The sequence below is a fragment of the Anolis sagrei genome, chromosome 6 (genome assembly GCF_037176765.1).
Source record: "Anolis sagrei isolate rAnoSag1 chromosome 6, rAnoSag1.mat, whole genome shotgun sequence".
NCBI classification, from domain to species: domain Eukaryota; kingdom Metazoa; phylum Chordata; class Lepidosauria; order Squamata; family Dactyloidae; genus Anolis; species Anolis sagrei.
Window position 1 is genome coordinate 117,037,034 of NC_090026.1, and position 21,546 is coordinate 117,058,579.

Here is a 21,546-nt window from a genome sequence, read left to right on the forward strand (position 1 = left end):
CTATGTCTTAACATATTGCAAGTTTGGGAATAGACACAATTTTCAGAACCAGAAATCTCAAAATCTTTGGGTAAATCCTGGGAATAGTATTCTCTGAACTAGCCTTAAATATATACACATCTTGACACAAGGTTTCATGAACTAGCCCCACCATGTCATCAAATGTGCATATTGAACATGAAGCAGGTTTTGTCTTGCAAAAAATTCATGCCAAGACATACTCATTCTGAATTTTGCTACAACATAATTAAATGGACTCTTCTGAACTGTATTCGCCACAGCACTGAAACAATTAAGCAAACATCCTTTTAACTTTTGAAGCCTTCCATCAAAGGTTTTTGTCAATCAGTCAACGATACATATGCAGATTACAGTACTACTGTATAAATGTTTATCATTCAAAGGATTATGGAATTTCATTGCTGTTAGAACTCAGTTTTATTTCCAAGTTTGTTTCAACATCATATAAACTATTGTCAATACGTAAAAAATGGAAACTGAGCGATAGCTTCCCCTACACCTTTCACCACTTCATGGAGAGAGAAAGAGAAAGGGAGGGAGAACTAGATCCAGTGAAGCAGAAAAATAGAAAATGAACTTCTGAGGCAGCCACATGTGAATTTCAGACAGGTTTTTACTCATGTGATTCTGTTTAATCACCATTCATTTCCAGCGTTTTTCTTTTCTTTTCTTTTTTAAGGTGGAGACGTACTGAATGCTTAATTTCATTTTTATTAAAACAAAAAAGTCCATTGTCTATCATTAACTGAAATACTGACCTGTTGCAGAACATTGAAAAAACAAGGAAACTTAAATATATATTGCATTTGGAGTTATTTAAAGGACTTATATCTATGCGTTCAAAAACTGGTACTAAAAATTCTGTGCTTCCTTTTTTTCTTTTCCTCTCTTTCTCTGACACTCAAAGCGGTGATTTACACATCTAATGTCTAGTCAGGCACACATCATAAACCCACTCCAAATGATTTTTAAATTGGTCCTCTCTAATGCTGGGGTCGGGTTGACATCTTGTTCCGGATGAAGTAGCATCTTCAACTCCCTTCTCTTGACTGCTCCCCCCTCCCTCCTCCTCCCCCCTCCCCCTGCAATTAGTGGGAGATAATCAACGGGGAGAATAAGCGATGCAAAAATCAGAAAGACATACAGCACTGCAATTTGAATGAAGCTGAAGAAGAAAACAGTAGGGTAATGCTCGTGTCTTGACAGCAAATACATAGATATACACATTGAGATGTGTCCCTTTTAGAAAGCTCCCCCCCCCCCAAAAAAATCCTTTGGTCTCATAGAAAATGGACACAGACCTTGGAATGTTACTTTGTAAGACAACTGTGCTGGCTAGGAGATTCTGGGAGTTGTAGTCTCCCAAAGTAAACTTTGCAAACTCTGTGGAACTCTCAGTGACTGGAAGCCAGTGGGCCACTGGTCCAAAGATTTCCTAGGTAATGCATACATTCAGCCTTAATTCCATCATATATCTTCTGTATGTGTTTTTCTACAGAGATGCTAAGAGCATATGCTCCAACTGTCCCCAATTTGACATTCCTATTAAATCCTTTGTTGTCCCTTTCAACCCTGCTGTCTTAAGTCAGGAAAAGGCAAGTGTGCTTCTCCAGAAGTTTTTGTCCTAGTTTCCATGAGTACTAACCAATGTGAAGGATTTGCAAAGTTGCGAATCAAAAATGTTTGCATGACCACACTTGACCATCACAGATACATAAGTGAATGAAGGTGAGCTATTTTTAAAAAAATATGAATCTCATACCTTTTTGACTCTGTCTGGAGTGGGAGTGAAGTTTGCAGAATGCCTGACAAGAAGGGCTCTTATTTGTGCCTGAATCCGTTTGCATTTGGTAATTATGTCTGTCACTGCACCTTGCTCAGGCTTTGATCCTTGTCAGCTAACATTTACTTAGTATAATCAAAGTCATGTAAATTACAGCATATCTGTTCCTGTCCTGGAATTGCTGATATTTTCAGGTAATGCCTTCCGTCTACGTATATCTTCCTTTCTCCATCTCTCTCTCTTCTACCAAATCGACATTTCAAGCTTTGAAATATAGATGCAGCTACAGAGCCTCAGTTGCAATTTGAAGACTTTAGATCTGAAAATCAAAAAATAGGGCAGCTGGGATTAGAAGAGGAGGAGGAGGAGGAGAATAGTTTCAAGGTATGAGTCCCCCTTGGTTGGGAAGGATGAAACGAGGAGAAAATTAGGCAATGTAATGGAAGATCTGAAAGTTTACCAGAGAGCACTTCTTTTCTGAGAAAGGCAGCACTCATTCAGCAATTTTCATCATCACTGCCACAGTGTGTGCAAGACATTAGAAGTGTTGGGCAAAGGAGGATGTTGCTGAATTCAGCCAAAGTACAACTAACACTAGAGCTTGGGGGGGAAATCCTTTTTGGGATTGTAAGTCCTTCAGTTCTCCAAGCAGCATGGTCAGTGGAGAATTCTGAAAGTTGTTGTCCAAAAAGTTAAATCCCCAAGCTTTGACCAGTTCCTATTTTGTTGTTGTTGAGTGCCTTCAAGTCATCTCTGACTTAGGGCCCTTCCACACAGCCCAGAATATCAAGGCAGAAAATCTCACAATATCTACTTTGAACTGGGTTATCTGAGTCCACACTGCCATATATTCCAGTTCAAAGCAGAAAATATGGGATTTTATTCAGTTGTGTGGAAAGGGCCTTAAGGTGTCCTTGTCGTGAGGTTTTCATGGCAAGATTTGTTCAGAGGGGATTTGCCATTGCCGTCTTCAGTCTGAGAGAGTATGACTTGTCCAAGGTCTCCCAGTGGGTTTCCATGGCTTAGTGAAGTTTGAACTTCAGTTTTCCAGACTCCTAGTCGAGCTCTCAAACCACTATACCACAATGACTCTACAGTTATTGCAGAGCTAACCCCAAACAAATAAGCAGTTTGCCTTTTCCAGGACAAATTTTGCACATCTAGCAGTGATGGACCAGGACACACAAAAAGGAAAGCGAGATGTACAGTCCTAAAACTAGGGTGGAAATTCTGTAATCCTCTAGCTGTTGTAGAACTGCAAGTCCCGGCATCCGTAGCTAGCATAGCCTCTGATGATGAATGCAGGGAACATCCAGAGGGCTGCACAATTCCCACCTCTGCTATATGTCTAAGTAAAAGGTAGTTTTTAACTTCAGTCTTATTTCTAAAGAGAAGTGGATTGGATTGCAGCCCAAAAAATCCACAAGAAGTCTGATACACCAGCTATACAGAGAGAGCATCAAGACAGTCAACAAATGGGGCTTTGTCCATAATAGTCCTATTCAGACAAAACATCCACCTACAGAACTTTAAAAAAATATCTTTTTGACCTCATAGTAACTAGTTATAAAGCCTGGGTGATTCTGGGATTTATAGCCCAAAAGAGTAAATTTTGCTAACACTTCAGTGTCCCAGCATTGATATCACTGAAAGATATTAAGTGCCTCATCACACTAGGACAGAGTTCCTCAAACTGTGTTCCTCCAGATGTTTTGGACTTCAACTCCCACAATTCCTAACAGCTGATAAGATAGCTAGGATTTCCTGGGAGCTGAGCAGTTTAAAGGCCCCTCCCCTAAACTACAAACCCCATCATTCTGCAGGAGGCAGCAACCAATTTAAAGCGGATCCATGCTCTAGTGCAGTGGTTCCCAACCTGTGGTTCATGGACCACCGGTGGTCTGCAAGAACTAAAATATGGTCTGTGGCCTCATTGTTATTTCACTGTTGCAACAAGAGTGACTGTTCTTGCAAAACTCATTCATACTGCTGAAGCTTATTAGATTAGGTTTTATGTGTGCGAGCAGATGGCAACTACTGGATGAAATATGTTCTTTATCAGAAACTAGAGCTGATGTAGTCTATCCAATGCAATTTTCTGAATCAGCACCCCAAATAACCAAACCAAATCTAAAGTTGACCAAAAAACAGATTTGTAACAGTAACAGAAGTAGAACTCTGGGGTCTGATGGGAGGCATCGGGCTCTATGGCTGAAGTCTAAAAAACCCCATCACCACCACCACCACCGAAAAAAATATAAGTGTGAAGAGGTCCACTCTACATTGCTCAGCTATATTGTGCAGAAATGCCCATCCAACCCATACTCGCTACAGAATAAAACACTTTGCAGAGTATACTGACCAACAAAGACTAGCTGATCCACCTCTCAAGAACATTGTTGGTGAATTACTTACCTCAAAAGTTGAGCCTTTTTATTGATAGATGAGCCTTTTTAAATTAATGAACCCAACTGTCTGACAAAGGCTCTTGTGAGTCGGTTGCAGGTTGGAGTCGACTCATGTGTAACTAAGGGAATAGGACACCTATTGTGACTACTGGAGTCTACTCGTATGCAATAAAGAATAGGACATTATTGTCATTCAAGGACTATTCTTACACGAAGGTTTTTTTTTTCATACTTCAAGAGAAGAACCAATTGTTTCTGCTTAATGTGAATGTGGCAGCTCTGTGTTTTGTTGATATGTGTATTTGAGTTAATTTAGATACTTTCACATTACCACAATCAGTGGATTTTGGTCTCCACAGTTTTAGGGGAACCCGTTTTTCTTTTCAGTGAAGTCTAAAAACTCCATCACCACCACCGAAAAAATGTAAGTGTGAAAAGGTCCACTCTACATTGCTCAGCTGTATTGTGCAGAAATGCCCATCCAACCCACAATATTATTGTAATAACAGATACATTGATGATTATTATTAGTATTATTGTTGTGTTTATTATATTTATTTATACCCCACACTTTTTCTCTCCACAAAGGAGACTCCAAGCATCTATCATGCACTTTGAACATTCAGTCTGTTTTGTATGTTAACTAAATGATACATAACAATTGTTTAAAGTAAACCTCAGGAGGAGATGGTGAACAAATAACTAGGAACTGACAAAGCAGTTAATAGGTGGGAACTGATACTACTTTTTCTCCATTTCTCTGCTTTGCTTTTCTTACAAATCCCAGGATTCTAAAACTATTATTGTTTCCATCGCTGTTTTCTTTTGTAAATAATCTTTTAGCATCAGCCAGAGTCAATCAGCTGTTATACTTCTTGTTAATGGGTCTTAGAAAATACATCTTAACAATGGCAACCAAGTTGAAGCCAAGGAAAAAAATCTGTCTAGATAGCAGATAGAATGGGAAGCATTGATAGTTGCTTAGTGCCTTCAAGGTAGCTTCAATTTGTAACTTCTGTTGGTTAAACAAAGCCTACATAGAAGCATTTAGACTTTTACATTTTGTTTTTCCAGGGACTGATTTTGAATACAGGTGCTCTCCAAGTTACAAACTTCATAGGTTTGTTCTTAAGCTGAATGTGTATATAAGTCTGGACAGGTACATGTTTTAAGTGTAACTCCAGTCATAGGATTTGGATAACATAGGGAAGGGATAGCACCACTGTGGTTTTTGTTGTTGTTGTTGTTGTCTGTGCTCCTATTCAGAAGATTTCACCTTCCTTTCTGTCTCTGTGATTTTGTAAACATTGGCTTGTTGTCAAAACAAGGGTTATTGAGAAAGCTTCAGTGGAGGGACCTTTTCCCCATGATAACTCTTTCAGGAGTGATTTTCCCTTTCAAGAGGCAGATTTCTCTCACTTCCTGTTGTCTCACCTCCATTCTTAACTGTGAGTTGTTTGTTAGTTGAATGTTTGTAACTCAGCCACTGCCTGTATATAGAGCTGGGCAATAGGCATTGCATAAAATATTGACTGGCACCAGGGAATACGACTTGCCACTGTGTTCAACAAAAAACATTGCTTGCTGATCTTTTTCTGAAACTAGCTCAAGATACTGGTGCTGATCAATACATTTTAGATCTGTGGTCTGGAACTCACAAAACTAAAGGGAAAAGGAACTTTCTCTTACACTGCTGAGATGCTGTGGTTATATGCCAAGGCCTTCTTCTTCATTACCTGCTTGAAGTCAATTAGTGAGGCTAGTCTAATCCTGATTTGCCTCCAGGCTCCTCACCTTTGCACGTGTAGAAGCAGAGATGGGACTATGAGATCTCACTGCTGGTCCTTTCCTTGCTACCTGTGTGTTAAATGTAAACATGAAAAGGAAAAAAACTGGAAAACTATAACTGTATATGTTGAAAAGAGATTATAATACTATTTGCTATTTTTAAGAATTTTGCATTTTTGTTCCTATTTAAAACTATTGACGATATTCAAGTTAAAACAATCCACACCATAAATTAACTTGACAGCACTATGTTATTTGTTGCACTGCTCATTGCTTGGTTACTCTTCACCATTCTCAAAACCTTAGAGTTGATAAGAAAATGTGTTAACATTTTAAATATTTCCAATCAAAATATTTCTGAATACTTCCAAAGGTAACTGGGAAAAGTACCCAGAAAACAACACTTAAGTATTTTCAGTTGGTCATGGGGGTGCTTTGTGGGAAGTTTCCCCCAATTCTGTCAGTGGGGTTCAGAATGCTCTTTGATTGTAGGTGAACTATAAATCCCAGGAACTACAACTCCCAAATGTCAAGGTCTATTTCCCCCAATCTCCATCTGTGTTCATATTTGGAATATTCATGCCAAGTTTGGTCCAGATCCACCATTGTTTGAGTCCACAGTGCTCTCTGGATGTAGATCAGTGGTTCTCAATCTGGGGTCCCCAGATGTTTTTGGCCTTCAACTCCCAGAAATCCTAACAGCTGGTAAACTGGCTGGGATTTCTGGGAGTTGTAGGCCAAAAACATCTGGGGACCCCAGGTTGAGAACCACTTATGTAGATGAACTACAACTCCAAAACTCAAGGTCAATGCCCACTAAACCCTTCTAGCGTTTTCTGTTAGTCACGGGAGATCTGTGTACCAAGTTTGGTTCATATCCAAAGTTAATGGAGTTCAGAATGCTCATTGATTGTAGGTTAACTATAAATCCCAGCAACTACAACTCCAAAATAACAAAATCATTTTTTTTTAGTGATGGTCACTCCTTGGGTTAATAGGTGTCTTGTGGCCAAATTTGGCGGTGATTCATCCCGTGGTTTTTGAGTTATGTTAATCCCACAAATGAACATTACATTTTTATTTATATAGATATATAGCAACATATAGGAGAAGACTGCAAAAAAAAAACCCCAATGTAGGTTAATCACATGAAATTTTTACAGAGGTATTGCTAATTTAAACAAATTTTACTCCTTGGTAAGCATTCATATGTTTTCAATGCAATATATACTCAGAAGTAAATCCTACCAACTTTAGTGGATCTTAATCACCGGCAAACAAGCACAGCATGATACTCTTCATTTGCCATCTGCCATAAAAATAGGGGGGATTGAGGCATACTAACATTTGCCTTCCATTCACTCTTGGTACATTATAGTTCCACTTTGGTGATACATATTTTTATTATCTTTTTTTGTTTATCTTGGTTTTTTCTCTATCTTTTCAACCCAGTGAACAGCATCAAGCACATAGTGAGGAAGTACCGTGGGCATCTTCGAACGAAGATTGAATCTGGGGAAGGAACCATCCCAGCTCGATGTCCCAGTGCAGTCCAGACATGGGATGGCGTGTTACTGGGGGAGCAGCTTGTCACAATGTCCTGCACAGACAAAATTTCCAGGTAACATATAATGGAAGTATAAAACAAGTGGCAAAAGATATGGAAAATATTAATCATATTACAAAAGGCTTTGTTTCCTAGTAGAGAAATAAATTATGACCTAAGAAAACACGAACAGTCTGAAAATGAAATTATATCTTTGCAAGCCAAAGAACAGAATGTAACAGATTTATAATCTCTGCTTGTATGGATCCAATGGGGCTTGATTCTAATACATCTTGCAGAGATTGGATCTGAACAAAAGATCTCTAGTAAGATTTAGAACTATGGTGATATAACACAGTAAAGCAATTGCTTATATAGATAAATTGCAGGAAAACTTCATAATTCCAATTTCCATCAGGTCTATCTAGCATGTACAGTGATCAAGAAAGATAAGAGTTTTGGTCCAACATTTTCTGAAAGGCCACATTTTACTAACTCTTTTTGTTCAACTAAAGAACAATACATCCCACAGGCAGGACTGCTGATTGATAGGTCAGCAGTTTGAATCCAGGAAGAGTGGGTTGAGCTCCCTCTGTCAGCTTCAACTCCCCATGCGGGGACATGAGAGAAGCCTCCCACAAGGATGGTTAAACATCAAACATCAAGGTGTCCCCTGGGCAATGTCCTTGCAGGCTGCCAATTCTCTCACACCAAAAGCGACTTGCAGTTTCTCAAGTCGCTTCTGACATGAAAAAAAGTCTCCCTTAATTTGAAGAGACCTCTCAGACACTTTCAAATCTTCTGCCAGTCCAGTTCAGGATATTCGGCACTTCAGAGTTACTCCTCTGCAGACAACTGCACGAGAATAGCAGTGACCAATTTATAAATTGCACCTTGAAGGATGTAGCAATTCAAATAGAAGGAATAATGCCAGAGATGCAAAAGTTGATTTCACACTTTTTTGCTAATCAACCATTCGTATGTATGAGTGCCTCTGCCATTTGTCCATTCCAGTACCGTGGGAATGAGGTGCTGTCCTTTGCATCCCCTCCTGGTCTGTCAGGGCTGCTGGCCGGGTTATGAAAGGGAGCCAACAGCAGCAATGATGGCCACAGATGCCTTGCTTTCCCAAAAAGATGCACAAGGAAGGGCTCAGAGAGAGAAGTGGGGGAAAGATTGGCAACAGTGTGCCAGGCAGCTGGGCACAGATAGGCGGGCAGTGAGATGGATAGGAAGTGAAGGATGGTCACTGTCTGCTGTCACATCTCTGCCCATCACCAAGTCCCTTCCTGCTCTTTCCTCAAGATTTCACACTCCAATCATGTAGGGGAGGAAGGTCTGGGCCCTTGACATGGCGTCAAACCAGATAGAGCTGCCATGCTTCTCCCACCTGCATTGCCATTAGTGCCACCACACTCTGGTTCCCTAGTTAGCTGGGGAAAAGTCGATCCATGTGTTGTGTGTGTGCAAAAGAGAGAGAGAGTTGTTATTTTGCATGGAATGATTTCAATAAAAATATGATAATACTTGTTTCTTTAACCCATTGAGCTGCAGTGGCGTAATGGGTTAAACCCTTGTGTTGGCTGAACTGCTGACTTGAAGGTTGGGTTGCTGACCTGAAATTTGCTGGTTTGAATCCCTGAGACAGGGTGAGCTGCTGTCTGTTAGTTTTAGCTTGCAGGGACACAAGAGAACCCTCCCAGCAGGATGGTAACGCACCAGGGCATCCCCTGGGCAACATCTCTATAGACAGCGAATTCTCTCACACCAGAAGCGACCTGCCGTATGTTCTCATGTCACTTCTGACATGATTTTTTAAAAACTTGTTTCTGCTTACTATCCAAATTTGAAGGTGGTTGATGAGCAACTTTTAATATATATTTGATGCAATTTAGGGTTTTAAAGCTTGAGATGAAGGGTGACTAGTAAAGAAATGGTTAAGGAAAACTAAATAAAGCTATTCAGGAAGTTTATGCATCTTCATGTCTTAAGCCACTCTATGCAAGATAATAGCAATGTTTATAGAAGGGGTAGTGGGATTTTCCGCTGTTTATACAATAGCAGAAAAATGCTACTTTTTGGTCTTAGTTTACCTGGGTGGCCGTGTTGCAGTCAATAGTACTATACAATCAAAATGAGTTTTTGCACATTTGATCTAATTGTAGGAATAATAAGAGAGTCCAATGGCAATACACCAAAATAATCTGACACATGTAATGAAATAGTCTCAGAGTAACATTGGATCAAATCTTCCAGTAGCAGATTGTCTCGAAGACGTAAGATAAAAGTCTCCAACAGCATTTCCCTGTTGCACCTGAGTATGATCAAACTTTCAAAATCAAATCTAAGGCAGAGAATGACTAAATAAATTAAAGCTTCAGTCTCTGGCTGCCTCTGATTTTCTGAATGTCAATAGATAATAAATTAAATATACATCCAGAAACCAGTATTATATTTTAATCTTGATGGGAAAATCAATTGCAATATAGTGTCCAAAGCTAATATTATTTCTTCCAAATGAATCTGATTTTATCCACACCAGCTCAGTCTGGATTATTTCAAGACTCCTTACACTCCTCCACAACGCCACAATAATGTGACATGTTGTCAGGGTCTCTGTTTCCAGCATCAAAAGAGAAACTCTTGTTTTGATGTTCAAAGTATGCTAATTGTTGACGATATTACTTATTAATTACACATTAATATGAAAGTGTGCTAGGTATTTTAGACTGCTCTTCCTATGTTGTCAAAGAACGAATAGAAAGCATGTGAGATTTTCATCGGCAATCCCTTTTAGAGATATCTCTGCGAGGCCTCCTTCCATGAGAATCCTTCTACACTTAGGTCAAAGCTAAAAACAGATTCAGTCTCTTCCTGATTCTCTTTCACTCTATATTTCCTGCCACAGACTTTGTTTTCAATTTAGTACAAGTTAGAACTAGATATTTGGGGAATTATCTCTGTGTTGAGTTTTCCACCTCTTTGCCATAATAAATAGGACAACCTTCCTTGTGCTCTCCAGATGTTTGTGACTGACAATTCGTGAAGTTGACTGGGGCTAGTCCAAAGCATCATGATTGTCTTTCCTGAATTTTAGTGTTGCCAGCATTTTTGCACAAAAAAAAAATACCCGGAAAGGTTTTTTGTGCTAAACCAATTAGTAGTATTAGAAGTTTGAGAATCTGCCATGCTACGGTCATTCATAGATCCATGGAAATGTTCCATTTCTCCCACGATTAAAAGAAAATTGTAGATGTTATTCATCCTTATAGTTGGGAACAAACTGGTTTGCTTTAGTGGTTATTTGACTGTTACACTATGAGTAACTAGAAGTCTTAATATCTGTTGTAAACAACTTTATGCAGCTGTGGAATCCAGAGTAACAATCCTGACATAGAGCTGGTTTATGGGTCTTACAAATGTCTATAAAAATCCAAACTGAATAATTGCATTGGTGGTGTGAAAAGTGTTATACATAGTGTGGGGACCCCAATGTATATGTGAACATTGCTTGGGAATGTTACATTTAACTATAACTGTGGTCATTGTGAAAACTTCAAAAGCACACATTTTTCATGACTTACCAAAGTAGCTGTTTTTTGGTGTATTGGAGAGAATTACAAGAGCCAAGTGAATAATGCAGAGTGAATAATTTATCCAACAGCTGTTATTGTATTTCCTTGCTTGTAAGGTATTTATAAGCAAAATAAGCAGTTTCATCAATCTGCTATTATCATTCAAGACATTCTGCAACTTCTGTCATTCAACAACTTTTTTGTGTGCTAAAGGTTTAATCACAGTTAAAGTGTGTTGACAGGCAATTCTCTGCGGCCACTGACATCTCCAGAGCTGAAAGAACATCTGCTTCCAAAAATGACTAGCTTTTCCATGGGACCAGCTCCAGGGTTGAAGGGGATATTGGCCCAGTTCTGTCTGGTGGGACCCCTTCTATGTCAGTGATTTCTGAGCTAGCAACAAAAGCAGGTGTTTACAAAATATGGTTTTAATTTCCCTTTGTGGAGTCTTCCTGAACAGCAATCAAATAAATTCAAAATGGCAGCTCATAGACATAGCGCACCATTACCAGAATAAGAATCTACACTGGGAACCTGTGAATTTTCTACTGGGAAGGACAATAATGGCTGGTAAAGTGGAAAACAGTGATTGGTTGATTCAGTCAAGGAAGTCACAGACCTAAGCAGGGCTGTTGATAACAGGTATTTGTTGGCAATCTCCCATCCAAGAACTACCCTGCTTGGTTTCCAAGATCAGAGACACTAGATCCTGTTTGATCTTGGAAACTTAACAGGGTAAACCCTGGTAATTATTTGAACGGAAGCAATATAGACTATTTTTATTGTGCAGTGCCCCCATAAGGTGAAGCTGACTTGATGGCAAATATTAACAACAACCAGAAATCATATCACTTCTCAATCTTGTCTTCTCCATGCTGAGCTCGCCCAACTCCCTAACCCATTCCTCATAGGACTTGGTCAGTAGACCCTTTATCATTCTCCACAGGACATATTTCAGCTTGCCAGTGTTCTTCTTGAATAGCAGAGCTCAGAATGTGACAGAGTATTCCTGGTGAGATCTGGCAAAACAGCACAGATTGGTATTTTCACAGATGCCTAGGAATGTGTTCCTAGAGAGCTATATGGTGTAGCAGGAGGATCTAACATCTTCCTGATGGCAGAGATCCACTACAAATAATGCTAATTTTCAGGTTGATCGTGGCAACATCAAATTTGGTGGCTGTGACAAATCTAATGATGGTGCAACCTAAAATGGAATTTGTGGGATCCAGAATACATCCTTCTAGCCCAGAAAGGTATCTTCTTCTGCCTTCATACCACCTCTGAAAAAGCTTTTGCATAAAAGAAGAAATGCTTTATCACAGTGGTTCTCAAACTGTCCTCCTCCAGATGTTTTGGACTTCAGCTCCCACAATTCCAAACAACTGGTAAGCTTGCTGGGATTTCTGGAAGCTAAAGTCCAAAATGCCTGGAGGAGCACAGTTTGAGAACCACTGTTTTATCACAATGGATTCAAATATTCAATTCGAGCTACAGAAAAAGAGATTCCACCTAAACATTAGGAAGAACTTCCGAACAATAAGAGCTGTTCAGCAGTGGAATAGAATGCCTCAATGTGTGGTGGAATCTTGTTTTCTAAAGGTTTTAAATCAGAGTTTGGATGGCCCTCACTTGGGTGTGTCATGCCTACATGGCAGGAGGCTAAGCTGATGGACCATGGGGGTCTCTTCAAACTACAGTTCAATTGTGCTGTCCAGAGTGAGGTAAGGAAAAATGAACTGCCTGCAAAAGAAAAAGAGAAAAAAGCATTTTAGTGACAGACTGTCGGGATCCCTTCTGTTTGTTGTGGTACATTTTATCCTGGATTCTGCAGCTTTGAAAACCAAGCCAATTGAAAAGCTACATATTAATGGAAGTGGAAATCAATTAACGCTGCTAGCTCTTTAACCAAATACAATCAGTGCATGTGAAACAAGTCAATTTACAATAATCCGACTCTTATTTAACCCCTTTCTACATCAATTGGGATTTGGTCTTCGCCTCTAACTATCAGATACAAAAATATGAACCATCCATTATCTAAACTACAGATCAGCCCTTAATGCAGCAGTTCCAGTTTCCAAACCAATAGCAGCCGATTTGTCATATAACTAGAAAAACAGCAGGTGTTCTGGAGAGTATGGACTACCATAAATAACAACCCTTATTGCGTGAAAATCCAGGAGGAAGCTTGGATAATTGTCTGCATGATTCTCTGGCAGAGTAAACAAGAAAAGCTTATGACAAATGCACATGAAACTTACGAAGGTTTGCAACAGGCAGCCCAGCTCCATTCCCATGTAAGTTGCACTCATTTCAGGGGTCTATGCAGCTCAGCATCCAAGGGAGCGGATGTCAGTTCTTGGCTCCAGCAGTGCAAAGCATGAAGGTTTCACGGCCCACTTCTTGCTAAAGGCAGAAAAATGTTAGACACAGCCTGAAAAACCCAGAATAAGCAACACTTTGAATTTGGGATCTATGGTAGAAGACATAAATATGGCTGAATGCAATGTAAATGTCTAACGTGGTGGATGACTGTATTGTGTTTCCTGGCTTGAGCTGTAATGCTCATGTGGTTCATTTAGGTCCAGTGAAGAATAATAATTATAATAATAATACCTTTATTTTTAATACCCCGTCACCTTCTCCCCAAGGGGACTCGGGGTGGCTTACAAAGGGAACAAGCCCAAAAATTACAGATAAAAACTGAAACACATTAAAATCAATCAAATAAAAATAATTTAAAAACATAACACAATCATAAACAACATCATAAAACAATGTGGCTGAGATCAAAGTCATAGCTGAGTTCAGGCTCAATGAGTGCAATAATTCCTAAAAGGAGCCAATGGAAAGTGTGGAGATCAAATGTACAGGGATTAAGGCATACCTTTAGCAAAAATTACGAGGAACCAATAGGAGGGCACGACAGTCAAGATAATACTCTGGTGAAACTGTCTAATCAAAGGCACAACAAAACATCCAAAAAGCTCCCAACATGTTAATGTTTTTTTTTTAATAATAATAATAATAGTAATAATAATAATAAAATGCAAACTTTTGGTTCTCTGGGTCTTGGACAAATATCTTGCCCACTTTGGCTTCCTGACATTCTTCCAACCAGTGATGCCAAGGCCTGGACTTCGGGACTACTTTTTGCAGAGCAGGGGTTCTATCAGGCATGGGCAAACTTTAGCCCTCCAGGTGTTTTGGACTTTAACCCCCAAATTTCTGGCAGCCGGAGGTCTAAAGATACTTAGAGAAAAATCAATAGACTAACAGCCCAGTCCACAGCCGGTACGCTGTTAGGAATTATAGGAGTTGAAGCCCAAAACGCCTGAAGGGCCAAAGTTTGCCCATGCATGGGCTATACCCACCATCACCACATCTACCCCCTTTCAAAAAAAAAGGGTCAGTGTAGCAATTCAGTGCAGCCTACCAGCTGTTAGAAATTGTGGGAGTTGAAGTCCAAAACACCTGAAGGGCCAAAGTTTGCCCATGCCTGGGTTATACTGTTTGGTTGTGTCCCTTTCTCCTCCATGGCATTTTGCTCAGTTAGTTCTGAATTTTCTCAGGATCAGAACTTGGAGTCACTGACCTGTTGATACCCTTGACTATAGTAGACCCATGGAAGCAATGGGATTTACCTATATGTTGACTCACAAATCAACTGTTGATTGAAATACTTCACTTTAGTTGTGATACTAGCCATTATTTTCATGAACTAGTAAAAGTAGAGGTTTTCCCCTGACATTAAGTCCAGTCATGTCCGACTCTGGGGGGTGGTGCTCATCTCCATTTCTAAGCCGAAGAGCCAGCGTTGTCCGTAGACACCTCCAAGGTCATGTGGCCGGCATGACTGCATGGAGTGCTCTTACCTTCACACCAGAACAGTACCTATTGATCTACTCACATTTGCGTGTTTTCAAACTGCTAGGTTGGCAGAAGCTGGGGCTGACAGCAGGAGCTCACCCCACTCCCCAGGTTCGAAACGGTGACCTTTTGGTCAACAAGTTCAGCAGCTCAGCACTTTAACCCACTGCGTCACCGGGAACTCGCTTTCATGAACTACCATTCCTGAAAAAAATCTGGGCCTTAATGTCTAGTCACCATGTTAGCCAAGGGATTCTGAGATTAGTCAAAGATAGTAACATTTCCAAGTTCTCTTTAGAAATGTAGGTCAGCTTATTATTTTAAAACCAGAGTAAACTTCATTGGAATGGTAGAGATGGAGGATTTAGATGGAGCCAATTTGATAGTGCTTCTGAAACCCAGTATGGGTGATTTATGAAGAGAGGGGAGGAGATTATAAAGAAAACCTAGTTTCTCCTAATATTGCTGGAAGTCACCACAGGGTCCTTCCACACAGCCTCTATCCCAGAATATCAAGGCAGAAAATCCCACATTATCTGAGTGTGGACTCAGATAATCCAGTTCAAAGCAGATATTGTGGGATTTTCTGCCTTGATATTCTAGGATATAGGGCTGTATGGAAGGGCTCACAGAGAAGCTAGTTTTGTTCAGTACCAAAGAGAGTGCGTCATACTCCTCATGTCAGAAGCTGAGCTGAACACTGCCTTTATCAGATTTTATTTTTCTCCTTAATGTCATCTAGTGAGTGGAAAGCTAGGTTCCTTCAATATCATTTCTGGCATTTCAGTTATTGACAGATGGGAGCACATCTATTTAGGTAAGAATTACCTGTACCAAAAGCAAAGGATTTCTACCATCCTTGTGCAATAAAAATTGAAGTAATAGCAGTGGACAGAAAAGGCATGTGTTTTGTTCTTAGCTCAGAATAGCTGTTCTTCCCTCCTGATATTCAAAACAAAGAGAGAGTTGAGAATCGCTCCTATTGATTTTCACAGGAAGATATTAGGGGAGGTCTAAAGATACTTAGAGAAAAATCTATAGACTAACAGCCCAGTCCACAGTGTGATTTAAGCCAAAGGCCTTGGACCCTAAGCCTACCCACTGGATTCAGCAGAGATAATGGGACTTGAATCCACACATTTCAGTTGAACTTAGCTCCACATCCAACTCTCCTTTCATATGTCAGTTTTCCCTTGATGATAAAAGTGATAAAAATGGTAAGTTGTTTAAGCAGCAAACGTGTCCTTGGAAGGAGCATTTTAAAAGTCTTGCACAATTAGAAGAAAACGTCAAATAATTCATCATTCGTCTTCCCCAAGACAAGTCACTTTGATATATTGAGAGCCCAGAATGTAACAGTGGATTTAGTCTGCATAACTGATGTTAATTTTTGAAAGTGCTATTATAGAGGAAGCAGCAGAATCACATGCCCAAACAGGCCACCTCCTTCAGAAATGTATTTATTTATTTTGTTTCAAAAGCATTGCATAAATAAAACTGATAAAAATAGAAGGAGCACAAGCAGTTAAATGTCTTTTGACCAAAAATGGGCATGGAGCCCCCGGTGGTGCAGTGGGTTAAACCCTTGTGCCAGCAGAACTGAAGACCGACAGGTCGCAGATTCGAATTCGGGGAGAGCGCGGATGAGCTCCCTCTGTCAGCTCCAGCTCCTCATGCGGGGACATGAGAGAAGCCTCCCCCAAGGATGATAAAACATCAAATCATCCGGGCATCCCTTGGGCAACGTCCTTGCAGACGGCCTATTCTCTCATACCAGAAGTGACTTGCAGTTTCTCAAGTTGCTCCCGACACAACAAAAAAAAAAGGGCAACAGCAACCGCATTGTCTGTAGCCTGAAGCAATTCTTCCTCTGTACATGAGGCAGGATATTGCAGACAAGCATAAAGATGTGAAGTTGTCTGTTCTGCTCTACAGTCTCACAAGGTGGAGGATTCTTTTAGTAGTGCTTCAGAAATTAGCATCACCCTTAATATTTATGTTCCTAACGAGCCATGAGGTATTCCTTCAACTCAGTTTTGTTCCCTACGTCTATTGAGACCTAATACCGCTGCCTGGTAAATGAGGATTGGAGGGACCAGGATGGATTTCAATGCACAGCACCATAACTCAAGTACTTTTTTTTAAAAAAAAATAATAGACACCTTCTTTCAAGCAACAATGGCATTTGGTTGCTATGAATTTTCCGGACTGTATAGCCATGTTCCCACCCTGGAAATTCCACAGATACATAAACCTCACTTGTGTAGTTTCCAGCAACCCTCACAACCTCTAAGGATGCCTACCATAGATGTGGGTGAAACATCAGGAGTGAATGCTTCTTGAACATGGCAATTGTTGTTTATTCATTCAGTTGCTTCCGACTCTTCATGACCTCATGGGCCAGCCCACACCAGAGCTCCCTGTCAGCCGTCACCACCCACAGCTCCTTTAGAGTCAAGCCAGTCACTTCAAGGATACCATCCATCCATCTTGCCCTTGGTTTGACCCTCTTCCTTTTTCCTTCCATTTTCCCCAGCATCATTGTCTTCTCCAAGCTTTCCTGTCTTCTCATTCTGTGGCCAAAGTACTTCATCTTTGCCTCTACTATCCTTCCCTCCAATGAGCAGTTGGGCTTTATTTCCTGGAGTATGAACTGGTTGGATCTTCTCACGGTCCAAGGCACTCTCAGAATTTTCCTCCAACACCACAGTTCAAAAGTGTCTATCTTCCTTTGCTCAGCCTTCCTTATGGTCCAGCTCTCACATCCATAGGTTACTATGGGGAATACCATCACCTTGACTATGCGGATCTTCATTGCCAGTGTGATGTCTCTACTCTTCATTATTTTATCGAGATTGGTCACTGCTCTCCTCCCAAGAAGTAAATGTCTTCTGATTTCCTGACTGCAGTATGTGTCTACAGTAATCTTTGCACCTAGAAATACAAAGTCTGTCGCTGCCTCCATGTTTTCTCCCTCTATTTGCCAGTTATCAATCAATCTTTTTGCCATAATCTTGGTTTTTTGATGTTTAGCTGCAACTCAGCTTTTGCACTTTCTTCTTTCACCTTGGTTAGAAGTCTCCTCAGCTGGCCATACAACCTAGAAATTTCACAGCAACCCAGTGATTCCAGCCATGAAAACCTTCAACAACACATTCCACAATGGCATTGTCAGTCAGGTTAGATTACAAATGAAACCTAAGGGCCCTTCCACACAGCCATATCACCCAGAATATCAAAGCAGGAAATCTCAAACTATCTGCTTTGAACTGGGATATGTGGTAATGTGGGCTCAGATAACCCAGGGCTCTTCCACACAGCCCTATATCCCAGAATATAAAGGCAGGAAAATCCCACATTATCTGAGTGTGGACTCAGATAACCCAGTTCAAAGCAGATACTGTGGGATTTTCTGCCTTAATATTCTTGGATATAGGGCTGTGTGGAAGGGCTCTGGGTTATCTGAGCCCACACTAGCATATATCCCCGTTCAAAGCAAATATTGTGAGATTGCGTGCCTTGATATTTTGGGTTATATGGATGTGTAGAAGGGCCCTAAGGGTCATGTCCTCTTTCCACATTGCCTTCATTGTTCTGTGTGATGCTTTTATATAACCAAATTCAATTTATTATGCTATGGCCACATTATTTCTAGGTAGAACACCAATGTCTTCTAATTCAGTAAACTAAGAAAAGCGAATGCTTTCAAATTGATATCAGAAATGATGTTAAGATTGGTCACTTTTTTTCTAAACAGAAGCAAACAGTTTGCTACTGGCACAATTCAAAGTGCCAGCTTTGGCCTATAAAGCCCTAAACACTTCCAGCCCAGCTTGCCTATCCAAACCTATCTCTCCCTATGAACCGTCTAGGAAATTGAGATCATCTGAGGAGGCCCTGTTCTCGATCCCGCCTGCCTCACAGGTGCGCTTGGTGGGAACGAGACAGGGCCTTCTCGGTGGTGGCCCCTCGGCTGTGGAACTCCCTTCCCAGGAGTATTAGATTGGCCCCCTCCCTCCTGACCTTTCAAAAATGAGTGAAAACCTGGCTCTTTGAGCAAGCATTTGGAGCTGCAGTGTAACCAGTTAATACAAAATCGTAATACGAACATGGAATGGCTAAGACTATGTAAACGGATGAGGAATTTGGATTGGTAGACACAGGGTTTTTTATGGATTCTTATAGTTTTATATTTCTTATGGATTTTATATGCATTTATGGTGTGTTTTAATTGTCTTTATTGATATATGTATTCTATATGGCATCTAATTGTTGCTGATATATACACCGCCCTGAGCTGCCTTCAGGCTGAAATAGGCGGGATAAAAATGTTGTAAATAAATAAATAAATATTGTTTTCTGGTTATTTTACTTACTTATCAAATACATTATAAACTATCTTACACTTATCAAATACATTATAAACTATCTTACACTGTTTTTTTCTCTTAATTTTTTGTTGTTTTCAGTGCAATAAGGTCTACCACTAAATTAGATAGGCAGTCAGACAGAGAGATACCTGGTGAGCATTGCTCAGAAATGACCACACACCTATACATATGCAAACCCCCAAATGAGGATATGCAAATCTGATAGAGGAAAGCAAATGTTTCATAAAACCAATGGCTGTTTAAATGGTGGGACTAAATTGTTTGTATATAAATATTACCTTTTATCTTCCATTTGAGTTTTATGTAGGATGAACACATTACTTTAATGACCTGCGTTTAGAGAGGAAGAGAGGGGCAGTCTCACTCCGAAATCCTCAGCAGCCAGATGGCTGCCTTGTCTTCCATGAGATTAAAAGATGTTTCTCATTCGCAGGCCTTGCTTCTGAAGCAAATTAATACAGCCAGCTAAATTGCCTGTGGTTTGCTCCTTGGGTGTATGGCTGTGGTTGTGTATGTGTGTGCATGTGTACACACGTGGAATAATATTTTAAAAGAACTTCTGAAAGCCATTTTTGTCACAGGTTCCATGAGCAGATTGCTCTCCAGGTACGGCATGCTGGTTTTAAACATTCGGTAATTAATGGAAAGTATTTCGCGTTAATTGACTGCTTCAGGAAAGGGAAGTATAATGGCTCCTTATTAATCATGGGAAGAGACGTACAGCACAGAGGCATCGCAATTATTGCACTAACGGTTGAGAAATGTTAATTAATGAAAAGAACAATGATGTAAGAAATTAGCTACATAACACTTCCTGCTGGTACAGATTTGCACTTGGAATGCATTTTTTTAAAGCATGGCAACCACTGGATGCTGCCTTAAATAGCAAAATATCTCTAACCTTTTCTAAAATGTCGCATATATTGGCTCATGAAGCACTAAGCTTGCAAAAGGCAAATATTGTGCTAAAGCATTTCTTAAGGAGTGCTGTTCAAGGATAGGGCCATGCATTATGTATATCTGGGCTAAGCTCTTTGGGAGGAATATCATGCTCTTAGAGTTCCCTTATTTATATCGAATGAAAATCTGACAAAATACAAAACTTTAACCTGCTTGCTCAAAGCTTGTAGAGAGGTAGTAATAGAGGAAAGCATTCCCCATAGAAGGTGCTGCTGCTGGCAAAGGCCCTGCAACAAAAGCAAGGGGAAGCTCAAGAGTGGAGTCTCGCCTGCAAACATTGATATGCTGGAAAATCACATTCACTAAGATACCATGCACCCAAACTGCTTAGGGTCTGAAGGATCAACACCAGCACCAAGAAACTAAGGCCCAATGCAGTTAAGCATGTTTCAAGACTGAATTAGATGAAACCTGAGTACTTTTTGTTGGGAATAACAGATATAAAATGGGACAAAAACAAAGATATTTTGTATTGTTGAAGGCTTTCATGGCCAGAATCACTGGGTTGTTGTAGGTTTTTCCGGGCTATATGGCCATGTTCTAGAGAATATTTTATTTAACTACTTCACTACAGCAGCAGGAATAATGTACGCAAATAAAATGTAAGACCAAGGAAATCCCCACAACAGAAGAATGGTTACTAAAGATTGTAGACATTATGAACATGGATAATCAAACATATCAATTGAAGAACTTCTAAGTTACCGCAAAGAAGAAAACAGACTGGACTTTGTTGTTCATTCGTTCAGTCATCTCCGACTCTTCGTGACCTCATGGACCAGCCCACGCCAGAGCTCCCTGTCGGCCGTCACCACCCCCAGCTCCTTCAAGGTCAGTCCAGTCACTTCAAGGATGCCATCCATCCATCTTGCCCTTGGTCGGCCCCTCTTCCCCTCGTCCCACTTTCCCCAGCATAATTGTCTTCTCCAGGCTTTGCTGTCTCCTCATGATGAGGCCAAAGTACTTCAGCTTTGTCTCTAGTATCCTTCCCTCCAGTGAGCAGCCGGGCTTTATTTCCTGGAGGATGGACTGGTTGGATCTTCTTGCAGTCCAAGGCACTCTCAGCAGTTTCCTCCAACACCACAGCTCAAAAGCATCTATCTTCCTTCGCTCAGCCTTCCCTAAGGTCCAGCTCTCACATCCATAGGTGACTACAGGGAAGACCATGGCTTTGACTAGGCGGATCTTTGTTGCCAGTGTG

General features: G+C 40.4%; 1 protein-coding gene across 2 annotated transcripts in view; it reads left to right on the forward strand.

Moving 5' to 3' along the window:
* Window positions 1-21,546, forward strand: part of ADARB2 (adenosine deaminase RNA specific B2 (inactive)) — a 394,803-nt gene that overhangs the window by 354,281 nt on the left and 18,976 nt on the right. For both annotated transcript variants that reach the window (XM_060782551.2, XM_060782553.2), the window contains exon 8: window positions 7,453-7,621. In XM_060782551.2, coding sequence (XP_060638534.2) covers window positions 7,453-7,621 — 169 coding nt within the window. The remainder of the gene's footprint in view (window positions 1-7,452; window positions 7,622-21,546) is intronic.